At 41.9% G+C, this 25,026-nt stretch overlaps 1 protein-coding gene across 1 annotated transcript in view; it reads left to right on the forward strand.

Moving 5' to 3' along the window:
• Positions 1-25,026, forward strand: part of CSMD2 (CUB and Sushi multiple domains 2) — a 972,087-nt gene that overhangs the window by 636,413 nt on the left and 310,648 nt on the right. Inside the window, exon 15 of the mRNA XM_007950414.1 lies at positions 3,912-4,106. Coding sequence (XP_007948605.1) covers positions 3,912-4,106 — 195 coding nt within the window. The remainder of the gene's footprint in view (positions 1-3,911; positions 4,107-25,026) is intronic.

Below are 25,026 nucleotides of genomic sequence, written 5' to 3' on the forward strand. Positions count from 1 at the left end.
TGCCAGTCTATCTCACTGAGGGTTTCCCTCGTTTCCACTGACCTCTGCTTTAACAAATGTGATGTCCTTTTCTAGTAATTGGTGATATATATCAAATATTAACCTCCAAACCAAAACTCTGCACCAAGTCAATTCTGACTCACACTGACCCTACAGGGCAGAGTACAATGGCTCCGTAGGGTTTCCAAGGCTGTAAGTCTTTACAGAAGCAAATTGCCTCATCCTTCTTCCACAGAGCAGCTACTGGGTTCACACTGCTGACCTTTTGGTTAGCAGCCAAATGTTTTAACCACTAAGCCACCAGAGCTCCTTATCCAGTATTAAAATACTCAAAAAGTAGGGAACAGGTCAAAGAAGAAATTTATTTTAAATACCACCCGAAATCCTACCGCCCAGATATGGCTCTTGCTAATATTTGGTGAACATTATTGCAGATATCAGATATTTTTCTATGCATTTATGCAGCTAGCCAGTTGGATGGATAGATGGAAACAATTTTTTTTTAAAATCTGGGCCCCATCTTAGGCCTGCTGATTCATTATCTCTAAGGGGATCAGACCCCAAGAGCTACATTTTTAATAGACTTCTGTGGTCATTCTAATGCAGGCAGTGAAACAACAGTGCGTGAACAAGTGTTTGGAAACTAGTGTAGTGGCCCCTGTGGGACACTGATCTCCTCTGTCACATCCAGCTGGTAATCACTTAGGCTTTGATTACCAGTGTCAGAGAGCTCACCTCCCAGACAGCTTTCTCCGTGGCTAGACAGTAACCATTTGCCACACTGGTGGTATAGTGGTTAAGTGCTTGGCTACTGACCAAAAGGCCAGCTGTTTGAACCAACCAGCCAAGCTACTAGAGATAGTTGTGACAGTCTGCTTCCATAAAGGTTTCAGCCTAGGAAACCTTGTGGGGCAGTTCTATCTACTGTATCCTACAGAGTCACTATGAATCAAAATCAACTCCAAAATAACAGCAGTACTCAAACTCACTGCCTCTGAGTCGAACCCGGCTCATAGCGACCCCTCCTTGGGTTTCCGAGGCGGTATCACTATGGAAGTAGATTGCCCAACCTTCCTTCCGAGGAGCGGCTGGCGGGTTTGAACTGCCAGCCTTCTGGTTAGCAGTCAGATGCCTTAGGTACTGTGCTACCAGAGCAACAGCAGTAGGTTTGGATTTTTTTTTTTTTTTTTTTTTTAATGTTGATTTGAAATCTTTGTCCATGTAACTAGCATCAGTAATCCTGCATGTGCCCCTAGAATTCCTTGGCATAAACATAATCCTTCCTTATGGAATATTTTGGATAATGATGATAGTAAACCAGTGGCCAACAAATCGACTCCAATTCATGATGACTTCATGTGTGTCATAATAGAACTGTACTCCATAGGATTTTCAGTGGCTGATGTTTTAAAAGCTCAGAAGGAAGACTGGGCAATCTACTTCTATAGAGATACTGCCTCAGAAACCCAAGGAGGGGTCGTTATGAGTCAAATTCGACTCGATGGCAATGAGTTTGCTTTGGGTTTTTGTTATTGTTGTTTTTGGATATTTTACAAGTAGAACAACAGGCTTTTTTTCCATTGTGCCTCTGGGTGGACTTGAACCTCTAACCTTTCAGTTAGCAGCTGAATGTGTTAATTGTTTGCACCATCTAGGGACTCCTAATAATGATAGTAGCTACCGTTCACTGAGCACATAGTATGTCAAACCCTGTGCTGAGCGCATACAGTTGTCACCAATAGCCTGAAACACAAAAACTCCATAAACTAAGACATATCCCTGTTCTTAGTCTCAGAAATTGAAGTTTGAAAAGGTACACAGGTAGAAGTGGATAATATTTAAGTCCTTGACTTAGAGCTTTTGCTCCCACATGCTTAAATAATTCCTTAACCCTCCTGTGAGTGTATATCTGATGGAGTTTTTGCATAGACAAGAGTTTGGACTTTTCTTCCCACCTCATATTTCTAAATGTCAGAGTTAACTCATGGTCATAGTTCCTACTAAAGAAAAGTTGAGAGACTGAAGTCTGGGCTGACCTAGACTTTGTTCTTCAGTGGGGAGGGTGCTAGACTCAGTCATGGTTCTGTGGGTTTTCATCACAATCATCTCCATGCCAGAGGTTCCCATAGTTCAGGTTCAGTAGGAAGGATCACCAGGTTTGCAGGCCTTTTGCCTCTGGCAAGATCAACAGCCTCCAGGGTTGCTTCTGTTTATGACTGTGCAAGTGTTTCAATCACTAGGGAATTTCAAAGTCTTGTAAATCGCACATGCCTGTGCAGCCATGGAGCCTGGCCTCCACTGGAAAGTCACCATCTTGAAAACAGCAGGGATGCACATAAGGCCTGGCTGGCCACTGGGTTTGTGCTCAGCTACTAACTGAAATGTTGGTGGTTTGAACTCACCCAGCAGCACTGAGGAAGAAAGGGCTGGCAGTCTTCTTCCATAAAGATTGTTGTTGTTGTTGTTGTTATGTGCTGTCAAGTCGTACCCAACTCATAGCGACCCCTCCTTGGGTTTCTGAGGCAGTATCACTACAGAAGTAAATTGCCCAACCTTCCTTTCGAGGAGTGACTGGTGGGTTTGATCCGCCAGCCTCCTGGTTAACAGTCAAGTATCTTAGGCACTATGCTACCAGAGCTCCTTCCTTAAAGGTTATGGCCAAGAAAACCCTGTGGAGCTCAGTTCTCTCTAACACATGGGGTCATCGTGAGTCAGGATCAATTCAAAGGTTTGTGTTTTCATTTAGTGCAAAAACCATGGCACCATGACGGAGGAAGGCTGGGAACATGGAATAGGAAAGGGTATCTTTCCATGTGAGGAAGGGAAAAAGGAGAGGAATGCAAACCCAGTGGGTACTTACCACCTGCCAGGTATTGTGCCAAACACTCACCACTTTCATATGCGTATCAAATTTAATTTTATTTACATCTCAAAATGACCTGGTAATTGAAGTATGATCTCCATTTTATAGGTCAGGAAACTGAGGCTCAGCAAGGTTACGTAAGCTGCCCAGGGCCATGTAACTAATAAGAGGCAAAGCTGATTAAACCTGCACTATTCTGACCCTTTCTTCTCCCTTCTCACTGAATTATCAGTTGCCCAGGCAGAGTGAGAGGCAGCCCTGACAGGAGACAAGGAAATGAAAGAAATGGCTTCAGACAGGGTTAATTCCAGGGCACCTACTTTATGATTCTTACTGTCTATTAGAGTCACAGGATTTAGAGTCCAGCTCACCTGCAGCGTAAATGATCCCCTAACTGTCTGAAGTTAGGAAAGCATGGAATGGATTTGACATTGATGAGACAGATCTGCTCCTTAGTCACATTGGGCCTCAATTTCCTTATTTGTAAACTGGAGTAATAGTATCTATTTCATGGAATCATTATGTGGTGTAGATAAGCTAACATGAGAAACACTTAGCTCACCTACTGATCTATAAATGTTCATTAGATTGACGTTGAATTAGGTGCTCAGGAAAGCAGAACATCTGGTTTAACAAGCACCTGCTTTTGTCCAGGAGTCCTTGGGCAGTATGGTTAATGGACTCAGCTGCTAACAGAAAAGTTGGAGATCTGAGTCTATCAAAGACACATAGAAGAAACGTCTGTCAATCTACTTCTGAAAAATGAGCTGCTGAAAACCCTATGGAGCATAGTTCTACACATATGGGGTCACCATGACTCACAGTCAACTCAAAGGCAGCTGGGGGTGTTTTTTTGGCTTTCTGTCCAATGTGACATATGAGTTATAACCCCAGGGTTCCTGGTCCTAAGGTATCTAGCTCTCCCTCCAGCATGGCAGGTTCTTGGGGAAATGATAGAAGTATAATAAGTATAATGGTAGAAGCCTACTTTCTCTAGGATTCCTCACACTAGCTCTGTCTAATCATGCCCCTGACCCTTATCCTGCAGCATTCCGACACAACGAGTGCCCAGATCCTGGCGTTCCAGTGAATGGCAAACGGTTTGGGGACAGCCTTCAGCTGGGCAGCTCCATCTCTTTCCTCTGTGATGAAGGCTTCCTGGGGACCCAGGGCTCAGAGACCATCACCTGCGTCCTGAAGGAGGGCAGCGTGGTGTGGAACAGCGCCGTGCTGCGATGTGAAGGTACGAGCTGCTGGGCTGGGGGCCGTGGCTGTCCATGGGAGAGACTGGGATCCGTTTTTGTGTTCATTCTTCCTCTTCTCCCAGTACCCAAGGCTACCCGTTCACCTTTATGCCATTCCAACAGGAGATTTCTATGACCACTTTACATAGGATTTGAATTGTACTCCAGAGATTAAACCTGGAGAAACACTAGTTGTGGAATGTCAAGCATCAAAAACATCTCTCCTTTCAAGCTGGGGCTCCTCTCCATATCACAGCCTTTAGAAGCTTCCTTCCCGCTCCTGCCCAGGAGAGCTCTGTCAGCCCCAGGAGCTTTGGCAGTGCTGTGAGTTTTTGGAGTCTTTGAAGCTGCCTGCCACTCTTCCCTTCTCCACATGCTAATTTTTCCCCCTTTCCTTGGGAAGTCTCCCAGCTTTGACCCTTGGCCTTTGTGCCCTTGTTAAATGCTGCTTTGATAACCTTGTGTCAGTCTCTAGGAGGTGAAGGGCAGACTAGCCAGAAGAAACAGCTTGACAGCACAAGCAGGAGGTTCATTATGCATCTCCTCAGAAAGCCTGCCTCCACAGCATGGTTCCTGCCTTGATTTCAGATAACAGCCATTCCATTAATTAGCAAGTATTTTTAACACAGATTAAGCATCTTGAGGGGAGGAATCATGTCAGATTTGTGTACCCAGCACAGTACTTGGACATAAGAGCTGCTCAATCAGCATTTGTGAATATTGGGTGGATAGGTAATACCCTTCAGGTCCATTAGGCTAAGGACTGTGTCCTGGGACAGGGGATGGGAGGTGAAGGAGTAGTGGGGTGTAGAGTGTGTGCAGAAGTTGCAGTTCTCTCCCTTTGGGAGCCAGAGAGTGTATTCCTCTCTTCTCATGTGACTGACAGTAGGTGGGGACCTAAGAGACCTTCAGACTTACCCTCTCCTAACCTCAAATCTTACATGCTGGCCAGTGAGTGAGAAGGACAAGAGAGTGAATGACAAAGGGAGCATGCCTTAGAGTAAGCAATGCCCCAGAGAGATGAGTGGATGGATGGGAGGGGAGAAACTACCGAGGACACACAGCACATTCACACTGAGCAAAGGGGCCCAGGGTCTGGGTGGGCTTTCAAATCAGAAGGGCCTCAGCGGGAATTTTTTGCCTCTGCCACTTACCTGGGAAAGCCACTTTCTCTCTCTGAGGCTATTTTTTTTTTTTTTTTTTTGGCCAGGAAAAAGGGGAGGAGGAAATAATGATAAGAAGAAGAAGATATGTATGTAAAGGGCAGGTCTGGGCAGGAAGTACTCATGAATGTTGCTTGTGCTTTCATAGAAGTTGGAGAATTTTCCTGGGCCTCATTTCCCCCATTTCTGGCATGTTGTTATTTGGATAATGCTCAGTAAATGTGGTTGATGGATCATGAATGAATGAATGAGGCTGGAATCTCTCTAATGAGAAACATGTCAGTGAGAGGCCTGATACTAGTCAGACTGCCTGCTTCCCGTCATTGCCCTATGACTTCCCAGCAGAGTCACCCTGGGCAAGGGACTTGACCTCTCTGTGCCACAGTTGTCCCATCTGTAAAATTCAGGTTAATGATGGTAACCTCTTCACAACATTGCCCTGAGCATGCCTGGCACCTAGAGCAGTGTCTGGCAAGGAGGGAGTCTCAGTAAGGATCAGCTGGTAGCATTATTTTAACCATTTCTTCATCAGACCAATCAGATTAGCATATTGCCCACTTTGGGGGAACAAATGATGCATTTCCATTCTTCCAGGTGACCAGCCCAATCATGAAAAGAACAGATTTTCCTTCTGTCCTCCAAAGCCCCTACAGTGTGGTCCATACAACTGCATGTGCCACTCTTCTCCAATGCAGCCAGCACTTTGGGGAATGAAACAACTTTGCTCTCATGGCTTTACCCTTTCTCAGCTGCTGAGCAAGGGGATCATCACGCTGATCCTGGTGGAGGTTGTTTGTGGGTGAAGAAACAAAGTAGCCATACAAAGCAGCCCCCCAGAGCCAAGGGTAGCCATACAAAGCAGCCCCCCAGGGCCAAGGGTCTGGAGGGCTGTCCTTTGGGCTAGTTTATTTCCCTTCGCCTCTCCATCAAGCCCCCTCATTCTTTCTTGCGCACATTACTCTCCTCTGATTTCTTTGACTCTCCTCATGTCAATCCGTCTCATCCAGGACATGTTCTCTGCTCAGCCAGCCTCTCCCTTCTCCTAATTCCTGTTGTTTTCATGGACCACTTTACTGGAGACTTGCTCTGTCATTTTTGGAGTCACTGTGTGGTACAGATGGTTAACATACTTGGCTGCCAACTGAAAGGTTGAAGGTTCAAGTCCACCCAAAGGCACCTCAAAAGAAAGTCCTGGTGACCTACTGCCAAAATATCAGCCATTGAAAACCTCACGGAGCACAATTCTACTTTGACACACATGGGGTCACTATGGATCAGAATCACTGTGACAGCAACTGGATTGGTTTTGTTTTGTACCAGTTCCCATTTGTTTTCACCAGCGTCTTGGTCCTATCTCCCCACCAAGATTGTGGGCAGTTCAAGAGCTGAAGCCCAGGCCCCTAGTGCTCCTGAACTAGATCTACAGGGGCTCAGTCCCAACCAAACTGACCCTGCAGAAAATGCCCTTTCCTCTTCTCCCCCTGCCCTCCTGAGTCTGGTGCTCCCAGACTGTAGTTGAGCAGGTGCAATGAAACAAACACTCCTGACCCCGTGAGCGGGCAAGAGAAAATTCGATCTCTGATAATGGATTTTAAAGTGGCTGTCACTATTTCATTGTGTGGGGAAAATGGAATTAAATTAAAAGTCCTAATTGGGAAATTAAAACTGTCTTACTCACTCTGTCCCTAGAGGGACAGTATGTTTTGGGCAATAGGAAATAAGGGGCCACCTGTTGGAGACCCTGACTTGGCACAGGGGAGAGCCTCTCTGTGTTTTCAGAGTGATGGGCATTTGACGCCTGCCTGGTTTTCAGGGAGCAGCAAATCACAGGAGAAGATTGAGAGCCAAATGCCACCTTGGGTGGTCGAGGGGGGAGACAGTTGCCTTCAAGTCAGTTCTGACTCATGGTGACCCTACACGTGCCATCAAGATGGTGCTGAATAGACTTTTCTGATCATTCAGAAGGCCAAGCCTTCCTTCTGAGGCACCTCTGGATGAACTTAGACCTCCAACCTTTTGGTTAGAATCGAGCACTTTTGTACCCCCCGGGACTCCAGGAAAGAGACACCTCCAGGGAATCTGCCCCCGTTTGGCCCCTTGCCTTCCTTGTGTTCATACCTTGGGAGAGCACTCTTTGTAATCAGCATCTTTGTCTTTTCTATTTTTTCTAGTTTTGTTTTTGATTAAGTGTCCCCACCTTGTGGACAATTAAATGTGGAAGCTAATGGTCTTTTTAAAAATCTTTTAATACATGCTAAGAGCTACTTAGCTTTTGAGAGGCTATAATGGAACGAGGGGAAAATGGCTGACTCTTCAAAATTTAGAAGGAAGGATGATGATTTGGGTGATCCAAACAGGAGTCACCAACCTTTTTGTAGAAGGACAGACAGGAAGTATTTTCAGCTCTGCAGACCATACGGTCTCTCTCCTCAGCTCTGCCATTGTAGCATGAAAGCAGCCTTCCACTACCCTGAATTGGTCTGCAGGCTGTAGTTTGCCAGCCCCTAATCTAGAGTTCATTGGAGCAGTAGTAGTTCAATAGTTGAATTCTCATTCTCCATACAGGTCTAGAGACCTGGCTTCGGTTCCCAGCCAATGCCTCTGTTTGTCAATAGACACTTTCATGTGCCTAAGGCACTTGACTGCTAACCAGAAGGCTGGAGGTTCAAACCCACCGGCCACTCCTCGGAAGGAAGATTGGGCAATCTACTTCCATAGAGATACCACCTCAGAAACCCAAGGAGGGGTCGCTATGAGTCAAATCGACTCAGCAGCAGTGAGGTTTTTTATTTATTTATTTTTTTGGTATGATGTTGAACAGGTTTCAGCAGAGCTTCCAGATTAAGACAGGCTGGGAAGAAAGAACTGGAGATTGACTTCTGAAAAGTCAGCCAATGAAAAACCCCATGGATCAAAACAGTCTGATCCACAACAGATCACAGGGATGGTGCTGGGCCAGGCAGCATTTCGTTCCATTGTGCATGGGGTCACTGTGAGTGAGGCACCAGCGCGTCGTCAGCCAGCAGCAACAACAAATCTAGAGTACAGAGAACATGGAGGATCTGTGTGGTTGAAGTCAGAAATTTCCTGAGAAAGACTTCCAGGCAGTGAAGGCAACTGCATGGGAATGCCTACTCTTTCCCCCACATTTATCTGTCTGGAGCTCTGGTGGCGTAGTGGATAAGGCATTGGGCTGCTAACCAGAAGGTCAGAGGTTCAAACCCACCAGCTGCTCTGTGGAAGAAAGATGGAGCAATCTACTTCCGTAAAGATTTATAGCCTCAGAAACCCAATGGGGGTCACTTTGAGTTGAAATCAACTCAATAGCAGTGAGTTTGGTTTTTTTGTTTTTGTCTCCTTTAAGGAGGAACCATATCACCATACCCCACTATGATAAGTACTTTATAAGTATCCCCTCAGTTTAGCCTTGTACCAGTCCAAGGAACTAATTACAGTTGTCATCCTCCCTGGAGCACAGAGTTAAGTCACTTGCCCAAGGTCCTCCCAGCTTGCAAGTAATGGAGCTAGTATTTAAATCCAGGATCTTAGCTACGCTGTTTCTGTATTTTTCTTGAATACCATCACTAGAGAGAAGATAATTTCAAACATGTTTATGAAAGACTTAAAAGCATCCACAAATAGAATGAGAAGCATGTTGTCTACTTCCTGCATCCAGTAGAAAATTAAAACAAAGAAAATATATTAACTCTTACAAAAAGACAAAGGAAACATGGGGTACCATATAGAAGCAGCAGAATTGACAACATAAAACAAAATGGCAACAGTAAGAGAAACATCTCAGTTATGGTAATAAAGGTAATTAAACTCCCCATGAAGAGACAAAGACCTGAAGACTGAGTTTTTAGAAAATGTGCTGCATATAATAAATACACTAAAAGAATGGAGAGAAATCATCACAGTGAATGTATATTTTTATTTTTTAATTTTTAAAGTAATGCTTGCTGGTTGGAAAAATTTCAGACAATACGCATGTGTGATAAAGTTCAAAGTGAAAATATTCATTTCCCAATTCCACTCCTCAGAGGAAAATGGTTTAACAATTTGACGTAAACATGTCTACTTTTTTTTTTCCCCCCTCTGTATGGACACCAAATGTGTTACTTTTATAATCAGAAGGGGAAAAAAGTCTACAAAAAAGAAAGCATGCTGATTTGCCTCACTCCCATTAGAGCAATCTAAGTGAAGGGCCTACCTCATTCAGGCCTCCAGGGAAGAAAGATTAAATGTGGTTATTGAGTTTCTAACATTACATCATTTAATTTTCATGTCACTCTTGTGATAAAGATATTATACTCTATAGATTGAGAAATCTGAAAACCAGAAGAGTGACTTGGCTTGTCCAAGATTATACAGCTAGACTGTGTTTCACATATATTGTCCTGTTGAATCCTCATGACAACTCTAGGAGGTAGCTACTATTATTATCCTCATTTCACAGTTGAGGGAACTGAAGTACAGGGTGGTTAAGTAAGTTACCCAAGATCACACAGCTAAGTAAATAGTAGAGTCAGAATGCGATTCCATATAATCTGACTCAGAACCATCTCTTTTAACATCAAATGAGGAGTGCCCTACTCCAAATTTCATTCCTCTTTTTTTTTACTACAGAATGGTGGAGAACAGGCAGTATTGGGGGTGGAGGAGTATAGTAGGGAGGCGGGGCTGAAGCAAAAAGGAGGCTACTCTCAGGCTGTGAGATGGGACAGCTCCAGAGTTAGAGAAAGGGCTGTCTCTACTTCTGTTCATGCACACTGGACAGCAAGTTGAACTGAACCTCCTTTGAAGTCAGCCCAGGTCCCATTGGGAAAGCAGTGATAAGGACAGGCATTCTCACCCAATTGTGGTTAGAGACATAGGCTAGGGAGCTAGACTGTGCAGGTTTTAAAGCCTGGCTGTGCTACTTTGTAGCTGTTTCTTCCTAGGCCAGTCGCCTACCCTCTTTCTGTACCTGTTTCCTCAATTAGTAATATGAGGATAATACCAGTACTCACTTTACAGGTTGTTATAAAGATTAATGCACACGCAAGGAAAAAGTGTAGGTAAGGTTCAATGCCTGGCACATTGTTAGGGCTCAGTGAGTATTGATTAGTTCTTTGTCACCATTCCCAACTGCTCCTTGCATTGTATAACTTTAGCAACAGAAGTCGGGAGAGGTGACTCATCCCTCACTGGGTACATGAGCCCCTCATGAGAAGTCCAATATCCCTAACTTTCAACCAATATTTTATCCTTTGGTAAAAAAAGTAGATGTGTTTATATCAAATTGTTAAACCATTTTCTTCTGAGGAGTGGGGTTAGGAAATGAATATTTTCACTTTGAACTTCATCACACATGTGTATTGTTTAAAATGTTTCCAACCAGCAAGCATTACTTTAAAAATTATAAAATAAAAATATACATTCACTGTGATGACTCTTTAAAACGTAACCATGATTGTATTATCTTACAAGATTAAAAATAATTACTTAATGAAAACAAATTTTCATGATTTTTTAATAGGTTTTTTTTTCCCTCCTTAATCATCATCCAAGTTAGTGGTCATGCATTACAATTATTTAATAAAATATTTATGGAGCACCTACTGTGTGCCAGGCATTGGCTTCAGTGCATGGTCCCTCATTTGCCTTATTACTAAATTTCGATATTCAAGTGGGGTTCCTCCCACTTTTTCCTTCTTTCCTTTTTTTGTTTCTTTCTTTCTTCCCTCTAACATTGTCTTTGGAATATGTTAAACCAAACGAAACCAGAAAATAGCATAAAAAACTCTTATACACCCATCAGCTGGTTTGAAGGATTACAAACTCATATCCCATTTTGTTTCATCTGTATCCTTACTCACCCACCCACCCTCACTCTGGGATTATTTCTAAACAAATTTCAAATAATATATTTCATCCACAAACATTTTGTCATATCTGTAACAGATAAAGGACTCTTTAAAATGTAACCATGATTGTATTATCTTACAAAATTTAAAATAATTACTTAATGAAAACAAATTTCCATGATTTTCTAATATTTTTTTTAGTAGTGTTTTTTTTTTTTTTTCCTCTCCCTTTATCATCCTCCGAATTAGGGTCATGCATTACAAGTTGTTGGTAAGTCTCTTAAGTCTATTTAATTTATAGGTTTCTGTCCCTGGTCTTTGTAGTTTTTTTGTTGGAGAAGCTGGATCATCTGTCCTCAGGATCCTCTTGCACTCTGAATTTTGCTGCTGACATCCTGAGAGGTTGTAACACGATCCTCTTTCTATTAAAGTTCCCTTGCGGTGGTGAGATCTAGACAATCAGATTCATGCTCCACTATGCGGAGAATGGGAGCTCTGGTAGCATAGTGGCTAAGGCATTTGACTGCTAACCAGAAGGCTGGAGGTTCAAATCCACCAGCCACTCCTCGGAAGGAAGGTTGGGCAATCTACTTCCATAGTGATACTGCCTTGGAAACCCAAGGAGGGGTCGCTATGAGTTGGGTCTGACTTGACGGCACATAACAACAACAGTGCCGAGAATACTTCATCAGTGAGCTCAGTGCCTCCATCAGAAGCACATGATGCCTAATTGTCTCTCTTTTGGGGAGGTTAGAAGCCATTGATCATTGTAACCCAGGAATTGCCAAATAGTGACATTCTATCGTTTCACCTTCATTTATAAGCTGAAATTCTTCTATAAAAGAAACTTCCCCTTATCAACTATTTGGTTAGGTGCAGTTCATAAAGAAAACACAAGAGGAACACTTCATTATTTTCCTTTATTTACCAGTTTTCATATTGCTGAGTTGATTACATTTTAAATGCAATTACAGTCCAGTGGATTTAAACATATTTTATGTATTTCAGTCCATTGCAGTTATTATTCTAATTGGCATTCAAATTGCCCTATTGGCCAGCAGGAGCCTTTTGAAGTTAGCTCCTGTGCCAAGTCATCTTGATAGCGTCCTTGCTTCCTGATCTCTCAAAATGTCCATCCTCATCTTGTACCTTTTTTGCCCTGACCTAGAATCAGCTATTTCTCTAAGAAACCCTAGTTCCTTTTAGTGGAAAATGATATTTAGAATCTGGTCACTGGAGGTGCATACTACTGCTGAGTTGGTCCTTGTTTCTAACCTTTTCAATGAGCAGAGCTAAGAAACACATTTGAAAAATAAAATGTACCATGAGTTCATATTATTTGAAACTTCAGATCATTTTTTTTCTTTGTTTACTTATCTTTCTCTTTCTCCCATCTGTATCTTACTTCATTCTTGCTGAAAATCTCAGTTCCCAACACCAATGTAATTTCTCACTTGCTGTAGTGTAGTGCCTAAGGCACTTGACTGCTAACCAGAAGGCTAGCAGTTCAAACCCACTAGCCACTCCTCAGAAGGAAGGTTGGGCAATCTACTTCCATAGTGATACTGCCTTGGAAACCCAAGGAAGGGTCATTATGAGTTGGGTCCAACTCGTCGGCACATAACAACAACAACAGTATTCCATAATACATACCCATGAATCTCAGAAGAGTAATACAATCAGACCTGTGAAAGCTGGAACCTGTGTAAGGTGAAAACCTGTCAGAAAAGGAAAAGTCAAATATTTTCTGCTCAAAAGAACAATGGAAAAGTGGTAAGACTCCAACCTGCCAAAGGAGGAAAACTTGCAAGACCCAGAAAAAAGGCAATCCCATTGAGTTCGGCTCTCACAGGTTTCACTGTGTCTTGCTACCAACAATGTGATTATTGAAAATAGTTTGTATATATTTTTTTCCTTTTTGCAGTTGTTTTTTTCTTATATCCTACTAAAGGTGGGCTATTAACTTACTGTGTTTTAAAATCTCTTTGATAAATATCTTTATATGTGATTATGCCACCAAATGATACAGTATAGCACACATTTGTTTCACTTTGCTTTTGCTTTTTATAAATTGCTTATCAAATTTAATCTTTCTTTTTTATTTATGTCACATATTTAAGTCGTTCTGGAGTGAAATCTATGAAAGAAGGCATAGCCTGAGAAGTCTACCTCCTGTCTCTGTTCCTGTCTTCTCTATTCCCTCCCTCTGTCCATAGAGTTTAGTTTTTGGTTTACTCTCTCACTGATTTTTAACAGCAGTAAATGTGTGTGTGTGTCCCATCCCTTTCTTAGATAAGTGGACTCATACTGTGCCCACACTATTATCTACCTTTTATTTTCACTTAACCGTAAGTTCTAGAGACAGCCTCAAGACATTGTGTAGATATTCTTCATTCTTCTTTGTTGTTCTTAGATGCCGTCAAGTCAGTTCCAACTCATAACGACCCTGTGTACAACAGAACGAAACACTGCCCGCTCCTGCACCATCCTTAAAATTGTTGCTAAGTTTAAGCGCATTGTTGCAGCCACTGGGTCAGTCCATCTCGTTGAAGATTTTCCTTTTTTTCTGTAATCTTGTACCAAACCTGATGTCCTCGTCCTGGGACTAGTCCCTCCTGACCCCATGCCCAAAGTACATAATACAAAGTCTCACCATCCTTGCTTCTAAGGAGCATTCTGGCTGCACTTTTCCTAGTACAGATTTGTTCATGCTTCTGGCAGTCCCTGGCATATTCAGTGTTCTTCACCAACACCATAATTCAAGTGCATCAATTCTTCTTCATTCTTCCTTATGCATTGTCCAGCTTTCACATGCATATGAGGCAATTGAATATACCATGGCTTAGGTCAGGTGCACCTTAGTCCTGTTGCTTTTTAGCACTTTAAAAAGGTCTTTTGCAGCAGAGTTGCCCAATGCAATGCATTGTTTTATTTCTTGACTGCTACTCACTTGACTGCTAACCAGAAGGCTGGTGGTTCAAACCCACCAGCCACTCCTTGGATGGAAGGTTGGGCAATCCTACTTCCGTAGTGATACTGCCTCAGAAACCCAAGGAGGGGTCGCTATGAGTCAGGGCCGACTCGACGGCACGTAACAACAACAACAACAACTTCCTTGAACATTGATTGTGGATCCAAATAAGATGAAATCCTTGACAATTTCAGTCTTTTCTCCATTTATCATGATGTTGCTCCTTGTTATTTTGTTTTGTTTTGTTTTGTTTTAATAGCTACACAAATACTCCATTTTGTGGATTACCTGGGTTTGTTAAGTCAGTTCCCTCTACCTGCTTCCATTCTTTTGCTATTGCAAATAGTCCTGCCTTGTATAGCAATATTTATGTATTCACATACTCCTCATTTACTGACATGGTTAAATTCCAAAGGTCAGGTCCTTATGCAAAAATAAGCATTACATTAAAATGGAAGATGACCACATCAGATCACAAAATAGAGCATGACTACATCATTACATAACTCCCAAACTACATCATTATAGAACTGCCAAATTTCTTCATTACGTAATTGCCAAATCACAGCATTATATAAATGCCAAGTCAATGAGAATCATGGCCCCACCAAGATGATACCTAATGCTAACCATCTCAGCCAGCATTACTCTCAGCTCATACCTCAATGTTCATTACTGCCAGATGTACATTGGTAATGCACAAAATAATCAGATAGTATTTTTTGTTGTTGTTTGCTATTGTCATAAATGTGAAATATCAGATAACAAGATAGTCAATAAGTGAGGAATAGGTATGTGTGTATATATGTGTATGTGTGTGTATATGTATAGGAGCGCTGGTGGTGTAGTGCCTAAGGCATTTGACTGCTAACCAAAAGGCTGATGTGGCAGTTCAAACCCACCAGCCACTCCTCGGAAGGAAGGTTGGGCAATCTACTTCCGTAGTGATACTGGCTTGGAAACTCGAGAGGTTACTATGAATTGGATCACACTCCCCGGCAGTGCATTTGGGTTTTTTTTCAGTGTGTATATGTTCACCATTCTTCTGCCATACTGTCATACTATGGTGGCTTGTCTATTGCTGTGGTGCTGGAAGCCAAGCCACCACTATTTCACATGCCAGCAGGGTCACCTATGGTAGACAGGTTTCAGCAGAGCCACTAGATGAAAACAAACTAGGAAGGAGGACTTCTTAAAAAATTGGCCAGTGAAAACTTTAAGAATGGCAGCAGAAGATTGTCTGATAGAGCACCAGAAGATGAGCCCCTCCGGTGGGAAGGAACTCAAAATATGACTGGGGAAGAGCTGCCTCCTCGCAGTAGGGTGGAGCTTAATGATGTGGATGGAGTAAAGCTTTCAGGACCTTCACTTGCTGACAGGGCATGACTGAAAATGAGAAGACACAGCTGCAAACATCCATTAATAATCAGAACATGGAATGTGCAAAGTATGAATCTAGGTAAATTAGAAGTCATTGCAAGTGAAATGGAACGCATACAGATCGATATCCTAGGCATTAGTGAACTGACATACATTAGTGTTAGCCATTTTGAATTGAACAATCATAAGGTCTACAATGCTGGGAATGAAAAATTGAAGAGGAATGGCATCACACTCATCAACAAACTGAACATTTCAAGATCTATCCTGAAGTACAGTGCTGTCAGTGAAAGGATAATACCTATAAGACTACAAGGAAAACTAGTTAATATGACTATTACTCAAATTTATGCACCAACAACTAATGCCAAAGGTGAAGAAATTGAAGGTTTTTATCAATTTCTCCAGTCTGAAATTGATCAAACATGCAATCAAGATGCATTGATTATTACTGGTTGGTTTGAGTCTCTAATGCCTCTCTGAAAGAAAATACCACAGGTAGGTGGCTTTAAGAAATGAATTTATTCTCTTGCAGTTTAGGAGGCTAGAAGTCTGAGTTCAAAGTGCTAGCTCTAGGGGTTGGGTGAAAGCCTCTCAACCTTGGGCTTCAGCTCTGCTTCTTCTCCCAGCTCACTGAAGCTGGAGGCTTCTCTTGACTCAAGCAACTGCTGACTGCTGAGGCTGACAAACCCACGGTCAGCAAGTACAATGGCACAGTCCCAAGGTTATTAAACAACATGGCAGGCCACTAGTTCAAGTCTAGAAACAGTCCCAAGATTGGCAGGGCCAGCATGTCAGGCTACTGAATGAAGACTCGGCTACATGTAAGGTTCAAGTGTGCGAAAAATTAGAGACTTTTCTTAAAGCTTCTTATATATTGGAAGCAGACCACATCCCTAAGGCATCTGCTCACAGTAGATTCCACTATGGAGTTGAGTATCAGTTTCATCATGAGAAATCACTACTTCCAGCTGCCCACCTGCGTAAAACCAAGTACAGGCAAGTTGACACATAATCGTAACTACCACACTAGTGATTGGAATGAGAAAGTTAGAAACAAAGAAGAAGGATCAGCACTTGGAAAATATAGACTGTTGATAAAAACAGTGCCAGGGTTCCCATGAAATAATTTTGTAATACCAATGATTTATTCATTGCAAATACTTTTTTTTCAACCACATAAATGGTGACTATACATATGCTCCTCACTGGATGGAATTCACAGGAATCAATTTGACTACATCTGTGAAAAGAGACAATGGAGAAGCTCAATATCATCATTCTGATCAAGGCCAGTGGCTGACTGCAGAAAGACCATCACTTGCTCGTATGCAAGTTTAAGCTGAAACTGAAGAAAATTAAAAAGAGTCTGTGAGAGGCCAAGTACTACCTTGAGTATATCCCACTTGAATTTAGAGACCATCTCAAGAATAGATTTGACTTATGGGACACTAATGACTGAAGACCAAATGATTTGTGGGATGATACTAAGGACATCATATACAAAGGAAGCAAAGAGGTCATTAAAAAGACAGAAAAGAACAAGAGACCAAAATGGATGTCAGAAGACTCTGAAACTTACTGTTGATGTCGAGTAGCTAAAGTGAATGGAAGAAATGATGAAGTAAAAGCTGAGCAAAAAATGTCAAAGGGTGGCTTGAAAAGACAAATTAAATTATTATAAGAAATGTGCAAAGACCCAAAGTGAGAAAACCAAAAGGGAAGACCACACTCAGCATTTCTAAATCAGAAGGAAATGAAGAATAAATTCAAGCCTTGAGTTGTAATATTGAAGAATTCTGTGAGCAACTTCTTTTATTGTGATTTGGGTGAAAGTTTACAGAAAAAATTAGTTTTCCATTCAGCAATTCATACACATTTTGTTTTGTGACATTGATTGCAATCCCCACAATGTAACAGCACTCTTCCCACTTAACTCCCTGTGTTGACCATTTCCCTTCATCCTTCTTTTGTATCCCTTCCTGCCTTATGAGCTTTATCCCTGGGCAAATACTGCCCTTTTCATCTCATTTGGTTGATTGTTCTAATGAGTGCATGCCTTCCTGGCATTACTGTTCACCTTATAGACTTGTCTATCATTTGGCTGAAATTTGAGCCATGCAGGTGAATTCAGTTCCCAGCCTGAAGGTGGTCTAAGGGCCATAGTCTCAGAGGTCTATGGGCAAAATATTGAATGACTCAGGAAGCGTCAAAAGATGATGGAAGGAATACACAGTCACTGTGCCGAAAAGAATTGGTTGCCATTCAGCCATTTCAGGAGGTACCATGTGATCAAGAACCAATGATACTGAGAAGAAGTCCAAGCTGCACTGAAGGTTTTGGTAGAAAACAAGTCTGCAGGAACTGACAGAATACTGATTGAGATGTTTCAACAGACATGGAATACTGGAAGCACTCACTCATCTCAGCCAAAAAATTGGAAGACAGCTACATAGCCAACCAACTGGAAGAGATCCATATTTGTGCATATTCCAAAGAAAAGGTTATGTAATAGAATGCAGAAATTATTGAACAATATCATAAATATTACATAGAAGTAAAATTTTGCTGAAGATAATTCAAAAACAGTGCCAGAAGAACATAGACTGGGTACTGCCAGAAATTCAAGCCAGATTCAGAAGACATGCAATGAAGGATATCATTGCTGGTATCTGATGGATCTTGACTGAAAACAGAATAACAAAAAGATGTTTCCCTGTGCTTTGTTGACTATGCAAAGGCATCTGAGTCTGTGGATCATAACAAATTATAGACAACATTGTAAAGATTGGGAAGTCCAGAACATTTAACTGTGCTCATGAAGAACCTTTCAGACCAAGCACCAGTTGTTCAGCCACAACAAGGGGCTACTGTATGGTTTAAAATCAGGACAGGTATGCATCAGAATTACATCCTTTAAGCATACTTACTCAATCTGCATGCTGAGCAAATAATCTGAGAAGCTGAATTGTATGAAGAATGAGACATCAGGATTAAAAGAAGACTCATTAATAATCTGTGATATGCAGATGACACAGTCTTGCTTGCTGAAAGTGAAGAGGATCAGAAGCACTTACTGATGAATATCAAAGACAATAGTCTTCAATATTGATTCCACCTCAATGTAAAGAAAACAGAAAGCCTCGTCACTGGACCAATAAGCAACATTATGATAAATGGTATGTGTGTGTGTGTGTATATATGTGTGTGTATATATATATATATATATATATATATATATATATATACTGAAGTTGTCAGTGACTTCTTTTCACTTAGATCCACAGCTAATGCCCACTGAAGCAGCAAATCAAATGACATATTGCATTGGGCAAGTCTGCTACAAAAGACTTCTTTAAATTGTTAAAAAAATAAAGATGTCAGTTTAAGAACTAAGATGACCCTGGCCCAAGGCACAGTGTTTTTAGTTGCCTCATTATGCATGTGAAAGCTGGACAATGAATAATGAAGGTCAAAGAAAAATAGATGTATTTGAATTAAGATACTGGAGAATATTGACTATACCATGGACTGCTAGAAGAACAGACAAATCTATCTTGAAAGTAGTACAGAATGCTCCTTAGAAGCAAGGATGGTGTGGTGGTTAAGTTTGTGTGTCACCTTGACTGGGCCTGGTTCATTGGCTGGGCAGCTAGATACAGTATTTCCCATGATGAGAGTGGTAATCAATTCCATGGTGGAATCTACTGTGAGCAGCTGAGTAGCTGCCTTATGGATGTGATCTGCTTCCTGTATAAAAGGAGAAGCCTTGGGGAATGGTTTCTAACTTATGACACGCTTGGACCCTGCATGTAGCCGTGTTGCTGTTCAGCAGCCTACCATGTTCTGCTGACCTTGGTTGGGACTTTCAATGGACTTGAGTTAATGGCCTTCCATGTGGTTTGATCACACCACAACTGTGCCTTTTTACTTGTCAACATTGGGCTTGTCAGCCTCAGCAGCCAGTAGCTGTCTGAGTGAAGAAAAGCCTCTAGCTCCAGTGGGCTGGGAGCAAGAGGCAGAGCTGAAGCCCAAGGTTGAGGGGCTTTCACCCAGCCCCTAGAGCCTGGCACTTTGAACTTGGACTTAAAGCCTCCAAACTGTAAGAGAATAAACTCCTGTTTGTTAAAGCCATCCCATTTGTGGTATATATTCTTGTCCGAGCGTCACTAGGTAACCAGAACAGATGGTGAGAGTTGGTCTCACTTACTTTAGACATATTATCAAGAGGGATAATATGTCCTAGAGAAAGATATCTTACATCTTGCTTGGTAAAGTAGAGGGTCAGTGAAAAAGAGGAAACCTGCAATGAGGTGGATTGACACAGTAGCTGCAACAACGGGCTTAAACATAGCAGCAATTTTAAGGAGTGACACAGAACTAGGCATTGTGTGATTCTGTTGTACATAGGGTTGCTGTGAGTTACAATTGACTTGACAGCACCTAACATCAAACATCAACAACATACACATATATATGTATGAATATATGTATGTATGTATATTTATATTTATTTATTTATTTATATACGCACGTGTATGTGTGTGTGTATGTGCACACCTTTTCATCATTTTACCAGTGTATCTTTGAGATAGAGTCCTAGAATTAAGATTTCTGGGTCAAGTAGTAAATGCATGTGAATTTTGCTAAATATCACCAAATTCCTCTGCATCTTCCATTCCCACCAACATGATACTAGAAGGCCTGGTTTCCCACAGCCTCATGTGTCATCAAACCTTGGTTTGTACCTGTCTGGTAGTTGAGAAATAGTATCTCAGTGTAGTTTTAATATAATATATGTTTTCTTATTAAGAGTGAGACTGAGCTTATTCCTAAGTGTTAAAGAGATACTGCATTTAGAAATCTTTCTCTTTTAATTTCTGCCAGGCAATTGTTATGGACCTTCGAGTTGATTCTGACTCATAGTGACCCTTTGTGAGAATAGAATTTCCCCATTGGGTTCACTAGGCTGTAAGGAAGGTTGGGCAATCTACTTCTGTAGTGATACCGCCTCAGAAACCCAAGGAGGGGTCACTATGAGTCGGATCCAACTCAAGGGCTGTGTGTTGCCTTTTGTCATGTTAATCTTTTCAGCAGCAGATTTCCAGGACTTTTCTCCTGCAGAGCAACAGCTGGTGGGTTCAAACTGCCAACCTTTTGGTTAGCAGCTGAGCACTTAACCAGTTGCGCCATGAGGGCTCCTTACCTGCACCCACTACCCTAGGATATGAAAATAAACAATAGAGACAGTGGAAAACTGAATGAATAGAGAGGCCATTTGGCAACCACTTGAGCAAAAGAAGAGACTAGCTCACCAATATATTAACAGTAGAGCAGAAAAAGACAGCAAAATGTTAACCCCTAAAGGAGGAAATTGAGTTTTCCTCTCAAGAGGTTACACAGTGTTTTGTTGATGTGTATAAATTTAATGGACAGTAGCCTAGACAGGCGATAGTGACTATATGACCTGTGGCTTCCTGGAAATTAAATGAGGTGATCACAGCCCAGTAGAGAGGCTGGGCCTATTGCTGAATTGAAGCCAAGAAAGATTCCCCAGTGATTGTTGAAATTGGTCCTGAAGGGCAACCCACGGTGTTTTGGTTACTTTGTGCTGCTCTTACAGAAAATACCACAAGTGGGTGGGTGGCTTTAACAAACAGAAGTTTATTCTCTTACAGTTTGGGAGGCTAGAAGTCCAAGTTCAAAATGCCAACTCTAGGTGGTGGGGTGAAAGCCCCTCGACCTTGGGCTTCAGCTCTGCCTCTTGCTCCTGGCCCTACTGAAGCAGGAGGTGTCTCTTCACTCGGGTAGCTGCTGGCTGCTGCTGACAAGCCCAAGGTCAATAAATAAAATGGCACAGTCCCAATATTACCAAACAACACAGCAGGCCACTAGTTCAAATCCAGAAACAGTCCCAAGATCGGCAGGAAATATGGCAGGCTGCTAAATGAAGACTCGGCTACATGAAGGGTCCAAGCATGCCGAAAAGCTGCGTGGACCATCAACATGACACTAGAAGGCCTGGTTTCCCACAGCCTCATGTGTCATCAAACCTTGATTTTTACCTGTCTCAAAATTTCTCCTTATATACTGGAAGCAGACTACATCCCTAAGGCAGCTACTCAACCACTCCAGTAGATTCCACCATGGAGCTGATTACCAATCTCATCATGGGGAATAACTACATCAAACTGCCCAGCCACTCAAAACCAGGCCCAGCCAAGTTGACACACAACCTTAACTACCACACAGGGACATAGCCGTAGGAATGGATGCCCCTAGCACCTCAAGGTCTTGCATATCCATTAAAGAAATAGAAGAAGCCATTTTCACTGGTTTCTGTGAGGTGGATGGATGGGTTTTGAAAACTGAGGTTACCCAAGAAGTGACAATAACCACGTGCAAGTTGCTGTCTCAATGTGTGGTATAAGTGTAATGTAATTACCTAGTTTTTCCAAACCTCAATGTACTGAAAATGGGGGAATAATTTCTGCTTGTAAAATGAGGATAGAAATAGCATCTATCTTTTAGTTTTGGAAGTATCACAAGGATAATCCATGTTAAGCCCTGACACATGATAAACTCTCAATCCATGTGAGTTCATTAACGTCGGCAGTGGTTGTAGTACTGTTATGTGCTTGCAGGGGACTTGCAGACAGAGGTCTTGAGGTGAGTCTCAGCTCTAACTTTATTAGCTCTGTGTTCTTGAACTTGTCTCTTAAACTACTTGTCGTTAATTTTCTCCTCTGCAAAATGGATATAGCAATTTCAAAATGTGAAGTGCCTTTATGTGAAATAACTAACACATTTAAAGCATTTAGCACAGTAAACTGTGAGTATGAGCTGGCTGCTGTTATCATCATCATTATTATCATTTTTATTTTTGTTTTCATGTTTGTTAATTAAACTTCCTAATAGAACTTTTTATTAAAAAATGCTTGACTATTATTTTAGGTATTTCCAGGAAAGTTATAGAAATAAGAGAAGAAGGGTAGGGTATGACTTGGGGAAATGTATGAAAACCTGCAGACACATAAGCACTGCATAGCTCTTTTTCCCCTCCCTGGTCCTGTTCAAAGGTGCTTTAGTGGTGCAGTGGTTTAGGCATTCAGCTGCTAACCAAAAGGGTAGCAGTTGGAACCCACCAGTTGCCCCGGGGAAGAAAGATGAGGCATTCTGCTTCTGTAAAGAAAGGTTTACAGCCTTGGAAATCCTATGGTTCTACCCTGTCCTATAGGGTTGCCATGAGTCAGAATTGACTTGACAGCGATGGGTTGGGTCCTGTTCAGGGCATTTTGGACACTGGATTACTCCACAATAAAGGACACCAAGGAAACAGAGGTTCCTTTAAAACTGGCAGGCTACTTAGCTGTATTCATGCAGTAGCACCTATATCTGAATTGTATCTCTACTACTTGTTATCTGTGTAACCCTGCACTAATTACCCAACCTCCCTAAGCCTCAGCTTTCCTATCTGTAAAATGGAGATAACAATAACACCAACCTCACAGAGGTTTTGTGTTCTCTGAAGAGTAAACATGGTTACATATATAAAGCTTCATATTTCACAGGCATGAGCTCTCAGTAAATGGTAGTGGTGATGGTAGTGGCAGCAGTATTAGTGATGGTTGTTTTCATCATCCTCGCCATCAGTCTTGATGGTGTGTTAGTTGGGGTGGGCTAGGTGTTTGGGTTGTTGGCTGCTATCAAATCTGCCTCTGACTCAGGCATGGCAAACCCATGCACAACAGAACAAAACACTGCTTGGTCCTATACCATCCCTATGACTGATTATGGATCAGACTGTTGTGATCCATAGGGTTTTTGTTGGCAGATTTTCAGAAGTAGATCACCAGGTCTTCCTCCCTGGTCCATCTTAGTCTGGAAGCTCCACTGAAATCTGTTCAGCATCATAGCAACATGCAATTCTCCACTGACAGATGGGCGGTGGCTGCACATGAGGTGTGTTGGCCAGGCACTGAACCCAGGTCCCCTGCATGGAAGGCAGGAATTCTAACACTGAACCACCAGTGCCTCATGGGCTAGGTTATTTTGTAATAATAAATGACCCTAAACCTTACTGGCTTAACAGAACAGGAGTTTATATTTTGTGCAAGCTACCTAAGCGACATCTTTAATATGGATCTTTAGAAGCTCTGGTCTATAGAATCACTGAAAGTCCAGGCTGATGGGATGTCCATATTGACACTTGGCTTCCACAATCACAAAGCAGGAAAAGGGAACTCTGCAAACCATGCACTGATTCTCAAAGTTTCCATGTAAACATAGGTAATATGTGTCACTTCTCTCATTTTATTAATCGAAGCAGTCGCATGGCCTTGCATAACTTCAAAAGAGATGGGGCAATTAGATTTAGTACCTTCTTTGAAGGAGGAGTACTGGAACAGTGCTAATGACCACCACAAGGGCCAAGGCTCTAGCTGCAGGAAAAGGGAGGTGTGATGGGAAGGATGCAGGTGAGAATGGGGAAGCTAGTGATGGGCAGGGTGGGCAAAGAGAGACCAGAAACTGAGATGATAGGCTTTGCAAGATCAGAGCCAACCATAAGGTATGCCCATATCACCCAGTATCTTGTGGAGTTACTGGCCATGTACCACATTATTCATCATTTGACTCATTCATGTATTATTCATTCAGTAATTACTGAGGGACAACTAAGCACTGGGTATACCGAGTTGTGTTGAGACAAAAATATGGTTCCTCCCTGACCCATTGCTGGTGGAAATGCAAAATGGTATAGCCTCTATGGAAAACGATTTGGTGTTTCCTCAAAAAGTGAAACGCAGAACACCATATGACTCAGCACTTACACTCTTAGGTATAGACACAAAAGACTTGACTTGAAAAGTAGCAACACAGACAGACATATGCACACCACTGTTTATTGCAGCCCAATTCACAATAGCCAAAAGGTAGAAAATGATCCAAATATCCATCAGCAGAGGAATGAATAAGTACAATGTGATATATACATTAAAAATGTAGTATGTACATACGAAGCCATATAATATTTTTTTAAAAAAATTAAAAATCCATTGCCATTGAGTAGATTCCAGTTCATAGTGACCCACATTGGGTTTCTGAGGCAGTAAATCTTTTTTTTTTTTTTTTAATTTCTATAGTGATTTGGGTGAATGTTTACAGAGCAAATTCACTTTCCATACAGCAGCTCACATATACTTTGTCTCATGATACTGACTACAATTTCCCACAATGCAACAGCTCCCCTCCCACTTCTTCCCCATAGTTAACCTCTTCCCTGTGTCCTTCCCTCCTATGACTCCTACATCCCGAGCTGTCTCACTGTGCACACACAGTCCTTCTATTCTCCCAAGATTGCTCTCTCTAAGAGGTGTATGTACCTAATGTAAATGTTCAGCTCATATGCCTGTCTTTTGCTTGGCTGGAAGCTACAGGAGTGGGTTCAGTTCCAGACCTGAAGGGCAGCTGCAGGCCATAGTCTCAGTGGTTCCATCGGGCTCTATCAGACCAGCAAACCTGGTAACTTTTTTTTTTTTTTATGATTTTGAGTTTT

The sequence above is a fragment of the Orycteropus afer genome, unplaced genomic scaffold (genome assembly GCF_000298275.1).
Source record: "Orycteropus afer afer isolate SDZICR_OR568_19922 unplaced genomic scaffold, OryAfe1.0 scaffold00272, whole genome shotgun sequence".
In the NCBI taxonomy this organism is placed as follows: Eukaryota; Metazoa; Chordata; class Mammalia; order Tubulidentata; family Orycteropodidae; genus Orycteropus; species Orycteropus afer.